Source organism: Pituophis catenifer, unplaced genomic scaffold (assembly GCF_029215685.1).
Source record: "Pituophis catenifer annectens isolate HBS135680 unplaced genomic scaffold, rPitCat1.0.hap2 SCAF_2, whole genome shotgun sequence".
Taxonomy (NCBI): Eukaryota; Metazoa; Chordata; class Lepidosauria; order Squamata; family Colubridae; genus Pituophis; species Pituophis catenifer.
Window position 1 is genome coordinate 250785118 of NW_027256882.1, and position 9907 is coordinate 250795024.

The 9907-nt window shown below is 38.9% G+C and overlaps 1 protein-coding gene across 1 annotated transcript in view; it reads left to right on the forward strand.

The window, feature by feature from the left end:
- SLCO4C1 (solute carrier organic anion transporter family member 4C1) overlaps positions 1-8014 on the forward strand; it is a 34407-nt gene extending 26393 nt beyond the window's left edge. Inside the window, exons 9-13 of the mRNA XM_070938760.1 lie at positions 616-772; positions 2358-2539; positions 3861-3925; positions 6922-7059; positions 7893-8014. Of these exons, the coding sequence (XP_070794861.1) occupies positions 616-772; positions 2358-2539; positions 3861-3925; positions 6922-7059; positions 7893-8014 (664 nt within the window). The remainder of the gene's footprint in view (positions 1-615; positions 773-2357; positions 2540-3860; positions 3926-6921; positions 7060-7892) is intronic.
- Positions 8015-9907: the final 1893 nt, after the last annotated feature.

The following is a 9907-nucleotide window of genomic DNA, read 5'->3' on the forward strand; positions in this document are numbered from 1 at the left end:
GCGTTCCTGTGCTCGTTTTGGCCTCTCTGGCTATTTGCAGATCCTTATGCACTGTCTCCCACCCAGCAGCAGTTATCCCAAGCCCTGCCTCACTCATGCCACACCTTCCCAGCCACCAATTCATCCTCTTGCCCCCATCTTGCAGCAGCCACCAGCTGCTTGCTGGCCTGCTTTGCTAACTGCCTGAGACTTGCAACTTCCTGGTGGCTTCTCCACTGAGTTTGCTTGTTGGAAGCCAGTAGGAAATTGTGAGAGATGCTCACTTAATGATTCATGATCCTCACTTAACAATAACAAGATGGACTGTAGGTATTGTCATTGCTAAGTAGTATGGTCATGTGACATTATGTTTTATGACTACGTTGCTTATCAATAAAAATTCCAGTCTCAATTGCCATCATAAGTCAAGGGCTACCTAGAAATCATCTCCATGAACTTCAGTAGTCTCCCATTTCTTTATGAAATGAAGAATATAATTTTTTAAGAAATCCTCGCACGCACATTGCAGTGACTTTAGAAATATTTAGCTCCAATTGTTCATTGTTATTAATGAATGACAACACGCTATTATGGAAAGTTTATTCATTTCATCTATATATTATTTCTCTGTTTCAGGACAGGTACGTTATTAAACTTAACAGCACCCTGCAATGCCCATTGTAGATGTTTGCGTTCAGACTTTTTGCCCATCTGTGGTGCAGATGAAGTCCAGTATTTTTCTCCATGTTATGCAGGATGTACTGCTGTTGTTCCTCAGAAGCATGGAACAAAGGTAAGGCCACTTTATGTTATGAAAGAGGTTGCTCACTCTACATCAAATCTAAGTTCCCAATGTTAAAAATGATTTAGCCATGTTCCTTGTTTAAATGTATCAATCAGAATAGAGCTGGAAGGGACTTTGGTATAGGAGAACCTATACCGTTTCAAACAAGTGACTGTCCAGTCTCTTCTTTAAAACCTCCAGTGATGAAGCACCCACAACTTCTGGTAGCAAGCTGTCCACTGGTTAATTGTCCTCACTTTTAGGAAGTTTCTCCTTAATTCCAGGTTGTTTTTCTCCTTGATTAGTTCCCATCCTTTGTTTCTTGTCTTGCCTTCTGGTGCTTTGAAAAATAAACCAAATTGTTATCATTATCAAAATAGTATCATTAGCAAACCATTGATGTTTGGGCAAGTCTGTAGCTAAGTTGGACTACATGGGAAAATAAAACAGACAAGAAACCCAGACAGTAACAAGGGGGCATAGGCAGGGGTGAAATGCTCCTGGTTCGGACCGGTTCGGGCAAGTAGGTAGCGATGGCGGCGGGCAGTTCAGAGAACCAGTAGCAAAAATCCCTGCCCCTGCCCCCCATGCCCAGCTGAGCCGCACAATCATCAGAGGCTTTTTTTCTTTTAAATGGCTCTGACGATCCAAGCTCTGATGATCCCAGCTCTGACGATCCCAGCTGAGTTGCCTGCCAATCAGGCAATTCAGCTTGGATCGTCAGAGCCATTTTAAAGAAAAAAAGTTTTTTCTTTTAAATGGCTCTGACGATCAGACAACTCAGCTGGGATCATCAGAGCCTTTTGAAAGCATTTTTTTACATGGTTTTACATGTAAAAATGGTTTTAAAAGTAAAAGTAAAAATAAAATTGGCCACGCTCACCCAGTCACATTACCCCCCCACCACCAAGCCAGTAGTAACAAATTTTAGATTTCACCACTGGGCATAGGTAGACAAATGAAATATCTATCTTCAGTGATGGCATGACTAGCTAGACTAAACAATGAATAAGAGCAATTATATTAGGAGCTGCAACATTTTATTTCAGTTTAGCAGAGAATAATATGTGACTCAGTGTTGAACTATTGGCTTCTTGATCTAAATTTGGTTGTTTTCCTGTAGCTTGGTAACCAAACAACTGCAACCAAGCTCAGAAAATACCAGGAATTTAATGTATTCTTAATATTCTCTGTTGACGTAATTGCAAAGCGGACAACAGAAGAACAGCTATTTGGATTTTAAAGAAAAGATCCACATACGGAAATGGATATCATACCTAGAATTTAGATGTGGTGCAATTGGTTTATTTAAGGGCCACTGAACTGGCTGAACATATATTTTGATATGAAGATAGATCCATGATCACCAAATGTTCCACAATTACTTTTAGAAATAGAACTCTCTTGCTACAAGAACAATTTATATTTTACAACTGGCTGAATAGTTAGTTATTCAATCTTGCTATATGTTGTCTGTGTATATCTGTAACACTTTGAAATCGATTTATTTTGCTGTCGAATGAATTTTCAATTAATTTTGGACAAATTAGTTACTTATTTTATTTATCTGTATTTTTGAATGCACTATTTATAGCACTACAGCAATTGTTCCTGTGTTGGGAATCCCATATTTGAAATTGAGAATACCTTCCATGGGGCCACTTCTGGAAAATGTAAATCTAAGTGCACAGTCCTGCCTTGGTTCCTTAGCTTCTTCTTTTTTGCGGTTGTTTTTACTTTTATGGCAGTTACACCAACAACTGTGGCCATTCTCAGGTAGTTATAATGCTGCTTTTATCTTTTTTAAATTTTGTAAAATGCAATACAGTATAGGAATTCTTTTTTTAAAAAAAAAACATGAACTTGTTTCTTCCACCATCCCTTTGCAAACACACCAAACTATTTGTACAGTGAAGAAATTATTTCCATAATATGCAAATGAGAAAACCTGAGTCTGATTCCAGGTGCTAGGGCATTCTGGGAAATTAAATTGACAACCCAGTGCTGAAGAAAGTGTTCAAGAATGCAGTAGATCCCCCACAAAAGTACTGGGATGTCCAGCTGTTTGAAATATTGAGCTGAATATATTCAAACAGAATACTAATTTCTAACTACAGCTAAGAATTAAAATGTAACCAAAAAGAATAATAAAATAACAAGAGTTGGAAGGGACCTTGGAGGTCTCCTAGGCCCACCTCCTGCTCAAGCAGGAATTTCTATACCATTTCAGACAAATGGTTGTCGGTCCTCTTCTTAAAAACCTCCAGCGTTGGAGAGCACCCACAACTTTTGGAGGCAAGTCATTAAACTGATTAACTGTTCTAACCATCAGGATAATAGTCTTGCATAATGTCTCTATGGTGATATTTCCCCTGAAGATGGTTTTTCTTTTAATCTATTGAGATGGAGATTTTGAAATAGAGTAGATGCACTGATTTTCTTCTTTCTTATTACATAGATATATTCAACAATAATTGGTTGAACAAGTACAATGATAAATTTCTGCATAGAGTTCATGCTGGCAGCCTAAATAGTCAAAAGTACCTCAGAGAACACATCCATTTCTTACCACAGTGATGGCAAAACAATATATGTTGTATTGTTATAAGTCCTGCCCTACTCTTTTATAATTGTACTACAGGATCTTATGGATAAAGTTTGTGTCATGATATACCTCATGGTGCACATTTTGTCAATTTTGTTATTTCTAACTTTTATTCTACCATTTCTTCTGGCCCTATTCATATATCCCTTGGTGTCTGTGTCCATGTGTTGTGTTATAGAACTCTTGTGTAGTATGAAAATTGTTTATTGTTTTTTAAAAAGCATTTTTCATTTTAAGGATGAAGAAGTAAATAGAAATTTGATTTCAAAATGACAATGATCAGAAGAAAAATGACTGGAAAGTCGCTATGTTAACATTTTCTTGAATCACTATCTACATTTTTAATAACTTATAGTATTAGTTTTGTCTTCTGTTTTAATCTTGCATTTTCAAGAAATACATTGCATAGTTAAAACAATAGCAATCATATCATAGTATCTGTTGAAAGATGGCATATATCATATTAAATGGTAAACCAACTTTGATTTACAGATGTGTGCCAGAAAATCACAGATCGTTTGCTTTGGGTGTTCATATGCTCTTTCTACGACTTTTAGGTAAGTTTAAAGCTTGACAAAAGAGCTTTCATGGTAGGAATAATGTCAGTCTAAGAACTATAGATTTAAGGCAGGGATGGGTTGCTGGGGGTTCGCAGGGGTTTGGGAGAACCTCTAGCTAAGATTCTGTGTAGTTTGGAAGACCCCCAAATCCCACTCCTGGCTGGCCCCGCCCACCCCTCCCCTCCCCTCTCAGGAGTCCCCACACACCCCATTTTGGATGCAGGTTAGTGCAGGAGGTGCACAGGCAAAAAATGGGCCTACCGGAAGTTCAGGAAGTTCAGGAAGGCCAGAAACGGGCCCGTTTCCGGCCTCCAGAGGGCCTCCGGAGCCTGGGGAGAACAAAAATGTCCCGTCCCCCCCACCGTGATGTAGGAGGCTGACTAGGCCATGTCCACCATGGCCACACCCACCCAGCAACCGGGCAGAGAACCCCTTGCTAAATTTTTTGAAGTCCACCCCTGATTTAAGTGGCAGATCAAATTTGACCAAAAATCTGAGAGTCCTTCCTGTTGACTTTTTTTTCCTTCAAAGTACACATGAATAATAGTTTATTACAATATTGCCATTGTTTTGATCTATTGGGTACTATGAGGATTATAGTAGAGAGAGAACTATTCCAGTTTTCACTATTATTATTGGAAATCCATCCCTTCCTGGTTGCTTTGACCATCATGTATTTGTCTGAAAATCCTTCATTGAGAACTTTTAGCCTAAGTTTCCATTTTTTCCTATTCATTGCTTTATACGAAGCTGCTAAAAACAGGAAGATAGTTTTTTTTTCTCATCCCCAAAATATATTATCCTTCTCATTTTGCTCCTTATAAGAAAATGTCAAGCTATACAATACAATTTTACTACAATATGTTATAATTCTATAGCATACATTCTTTATTTTCAAAGATCTCAGTTTGTAAGTAGCCTTCTTAGTCACATCCTCTTCTTCTCCAAAGCAAGTCACAAAAGCCTGTATAGCTTTCTCTAATCTCCATGAAATCATGTTGCTGTGTTAGCTTCTCTCTTGGCCAAAAAACTGGGCCAAGTAAAACTATGCACAGAGGCAGCAAGAAATTTCTGGCATCATTTCTGCTACATTTTCTTGAAGAAGAAGAGGAAGTTAAATAGGAGAACAGATTCTAGGACTTGACCTAACTGAAAAAAATAGTATTTTCTAAAAGGAAGCTGATCTATTTTCTGAATAGGGTTAAAAGGTCAAGTAAGCAATCACTGGTAGTTACATAGCTTTTATGAAACAAACTGCAGCCAGGAAAACATATTTCACAATTCAGGAAGAAAGCAATTTATGCTTTCCATAAAAAGAGACTGCGTATCAGAAAAACTGTATAGGTCAGTGTTGGCAAACCTTTTTCTGCACCGAGTGCTGAAATGGGAGTACGCGAGTGCTTGGGGGAGTGCCGGAAACCGGAAGAGCAACAGGCAATGGCTAGTGTGCCTGGAGAGATGGCTCTGCATGCCACTTCTGGCACGCATGCCATAGATTCACCATCACTGGTATAGGTATTTCCTGAGGAACATCAGTGGTTAAGGAAGCATCAAGGATTCATTCATCCCTAACTAATGCCTAGACTCACCCCCAATAATGAGATTTAAAACTATAAAGAGATGTCGAAGAGACCACAAAATCACCTTACTTGCAATGTGGACAATTTTATGTGAGACCACATGAAATGTTATTGTTTGTTGATGAGACTTTGCAAAATTTAGGAATGAGATTGCCAACATCTTAAATATTTTAGACACTTTGAAGATTTTTGAGGTATAGTTTAGTTCAGGGGTGTCAAACTCAAGGCCTGGGGGACAGATCTGGCCCGTGGGGTATTTGGACCTGGCCTGCGGGGCTTCCCTGGAAACAGTGAAGGATCGACCAGTGGTGAAATCTAAAATTTGTTACTACTGGTTCTGTGGGCATGGCTTGGTGGTGGGGGGTAATGTGACTGGGTGGGCGTGGCCAATTTTTGTTTTTTGTTTTACTTTTAAAAGCATTTTTTCTACAGCCTCTTTGATGCTTTCAAAAAGCTCTGACAATCCAAGCTGTGTTGCCTGATCAGCAGAGGCTTTTTAAAAAACCTCTGCAGATCAGGCAACTCAGCTTGGATCGCCAGAGGCATTTAAAAGAAAAAACAGGTTTTTTTCTTTTAAAAGCCTTTGACGATCCCAGCTGAGCCACGTGATCATCAGAGGCTTTTTTTTTTACTTTTAAAAGTATTTTTTGGCCGAAGAGGTTGTAGGAAAAATGCTTTTAAAAGTAAAAAAAAAAGTCTCTGATGGTTGTACGGCTCAGCTGGGCATCAGGGGGGCGGGGGGCAGAGATTTTTGCTACCGGTTCTCCGAACCACCCACCTCCATCGCTACCAGATCAGGTGATCTGGTCCAAACCGGGAGCATTTCACCCCTGGGATTGACCCATGGTGCTACTGCCACTCAACACGGGCTCCCGAGTTCCATTTTTGGCTGCCACAGTGTCCTGCAACTCTCTGCCAGTGAAAATGGAGTTCATGTGCAGCCCTCCCTAGCTCAATTTTCACTGGCAGAGGGTTGCAGGTGGCCATGGCAGCCGAAAACGGAGCTCAGGAGCCTGCTTTCACTGGCAGTGTTTTCAGGCCACCACAGGTGCCCCCGACAGGAGTGACATTGAGCTGGCCATGCCCACCCTGGCCATGCCCACTCCGGCCCCCTGAGGTCAAACACAACCCTGATGCGGGCCTCAATGTAATTGAATTTGACACTCCTGGTTTAGCTCTTATGAAACCCTTGGGGTAGGCGGGAGAACTAAAAATGGCTAACTTTAAGGCATTTAAAAATTTATGCAAAAATAACTAAATGATTTGTCTACAACTTTAGCAAAGGGTTTCTTGTTGAGATCATTTGCACGTTTACATTTATAAATCTCTCTAGATCTTTATTTTCTATTTTATAGTTTCAGTCATCTGTAGCTGGTATCTTATTATAATTTTGTATCACTCCATCTTTTGCAGGCACTATTCCTGGCCCGATCCTTTTTGGTATCTCAATAGACAGTTCTTGCACTCTCTGGTCTATAGATAGATGTGGACGTAAAGGAGCATGTTGGACCTATAACAACACCAAAATGGCATATTTGCTGTTTGGTATAAGTAAGTATCTTTGTTTTTCTTAAAAATGATGAAAATATGCTGAAAGGATCAGCTTACACTTTTATAATTTACTTTATTCTCTCATTTCTTTGGTTTGGTATATAAACAAAATATGTGTTAAAAGAGTCAATGTTTTCTGATCTTCAATGTCTAAAACAGTGTTTCTCAACATTGGCAACATTAAAATAGGTGGATTTCAACTCCCAGAATTCCCTAGCCAACCATGCATGGAGAGGAGAAGTAATTTCCTTCTGTGCATAGAACAGAGTTTCCTGCCCTCTTTTGCTCCATTCATTTAATGACCTGCAGAGTCACTTAATGACAGCACTTTGGAGGGCCACAGTAGTGATCATTGAGCAAGGCAATCATGTGGGCATATTACTTAATGACTGCAATTACTTATGACTGCAATGGGAGGCTCCATTATGGTCATAAATTGAGAGCTACCTATAGTAGAGATCACCTCGTAAGTTGTCTAACTGAACCAATTCAAGGCCATAACCATAATTATTTGAAATTTATATTGAAACAATTTAATATTAATTAATTACAGGCTGATTACACACATAAAACTGCCAATGGATTGGCAGTTTTAATCAAAGAAAAGTGTTAATTGGCAGAGATCGGAGCTGGGAACTCCTATGTAATTTGCAAGCCTTGTTTCTTCAGATTTTTAAGCAGTGCAGGTCCAACCTATTGTCATGTGATAAGGATACATATAAAATCTATTGGTATAATGGCAGCTTAGAAGGTTGTGTTTTTTTCCCTCTTAAAGCAAGAAGATAAATTAACAGCAATGTTTAATTTATTTTTTGTTTAATTTATTTTTGCAGGTGCATGTTCCAAAGCAGTTTCTCTAATTTTTACTATCATATCATATGTGTTATATAAGCCTCCCCCAGATATTATTGCAGATTCGAAGGCAGATCAAACAAGCACTTCAGTACGTCTTTGAATGAGGAACAAACTATTATTTCTAGAGAAAGTCAAAGAAAAAATTTCAGTGATATCTAATGGCAGCTGTAACTTCTGAGTACCAGCACTGGAGGACTTTGAGCAAGTCATTTAATTCTTTTTTTAAAAAAATAAAATAAAATAAACACTTTTACTTTAAGTCCATTTTACTTCAAGTGTATCTCAGTTACATAAAACTTTTTACTCTCTCAAGAGAATAGTATGGTTTTTGTAGTGTAGAATGTCTAAATATTTTAACCAAAAATCAACTTTAGAAACTCATTTAATTGGTTGTAGGACGATAAGCGATTTCCATGGGACCTGAAAGTACTTTGATAAGAAATAGCATCTCCAATTTTGTCCTGTAAAAGGCAAGCTCAATCTTTCAATCTTGCCTGTTAGAACTCAGGACACTGAGAGGATTATGGGCCAGGATAAAAACAAAATGAAATAAAATTAAATCTGTTAACATGACTATTAACCAAGTAGTTACTAATTTTTCACAATAATACATTTTACAATTATACCTTTATGTATTTTATTTACCTCCCCATTTCTACTCTAGTTAAGTACTCAAAGGCAGCTTTCAAAATTAATGCCTCCACCTCAAAATATCAGATTGCTCAAGTGTCTATGGAGATTCTCAATCATCCAGATCATGGTTGTCTTAAAGGTGCTTTTTCAAGAGGCAACTGGACTTTCTGGTTTTTCTTTGAAGATGTTTCGCTTCTCATCCCACTATATAGTGGGAATTCCCCACTATACACTCAGAGCTGAAGAAGCTTCTTGGGTGAGAAGCAAAGTGTCTTAAAAGAAAAATTGCCCAAGATTAAAAACATTTATTAAAATTAACCCTAGCATGTGCACTTAAACCACTGAACAATTAATTTTTGAAATGCTGAAAGAGTTGATGCCAAGTATTATTCCCAAGGAAATACACTGTATAATGTGGGAACAACACAGAAGGGAGGTCTAATTCTACATGTCACAAAAAATGGCCTTTTAAAGGTCATCTTCAGAAGAGCAGTTCTTCAGATAGTGAGATCCTAAAATCTTTAGGATTAGCGCCAACACTTTGGGGGGTTGGATTAGAAGATCTCCAAGGTCCCTCCCAATGTTACTTTATTGTCCCAATATTACTTGTGCCAAGTAACAAACAACTGGCTCTCTGCAGATATTTTATATATAGGTATCATATAATGCTTGAGCCAAAAAAAGCCTAGTTGTCAGATTATTTTGCTCCAAATGCAATTTCTGGATATTTTTCAGAGGTAGGCCCACATTAAGTATATGGGGATAGTCACGATAGGATATAAGCAAGGCATGGATAGCCATCATGAAATCCGACTGGTTCAGAACACGTCCCAGCTGATATATTAGATATAATTATTCAGAAGTGTTGTTTACCTCAGCTACCATATATGAATCCAATGATAGCTTAGAATCAAAGACGATTCTCAGATAGAAAACTTATTTTTTCTATGGGAAGTGGAACTCCATCTGAAAGATTCCCACTTACATTTTCCTATTTACCAACAATATCACCATCTCCTCCAAGTTTTACTTCAGTAAAACTCCATGGCTTAGGACCTGGTTATCTACGGGACCGCCTGCTACCACCAATAGCCTCCCACCGACCAGTACGCTCCCATAGAGAGGGGCTCCTCCGGGTGCCGTCGGCCAAACAATGTCGACTGGCGGCCCCCAGGGGGAGAGCCTTCTCTGTGGGGGCACCTACTATCTGGAACGAGCTCCCCCCCGAGATACGGAGGATTCCGGATCTGCGTACCTTCCGTCGCACGCTTAAGACGTTCCTATTCCAGCAAGCCGGCCTGACCTAAACTTCTCCGCTTTTAAATGGGAATTTTAAATTTGGTTTTAAATTATTGGGGTT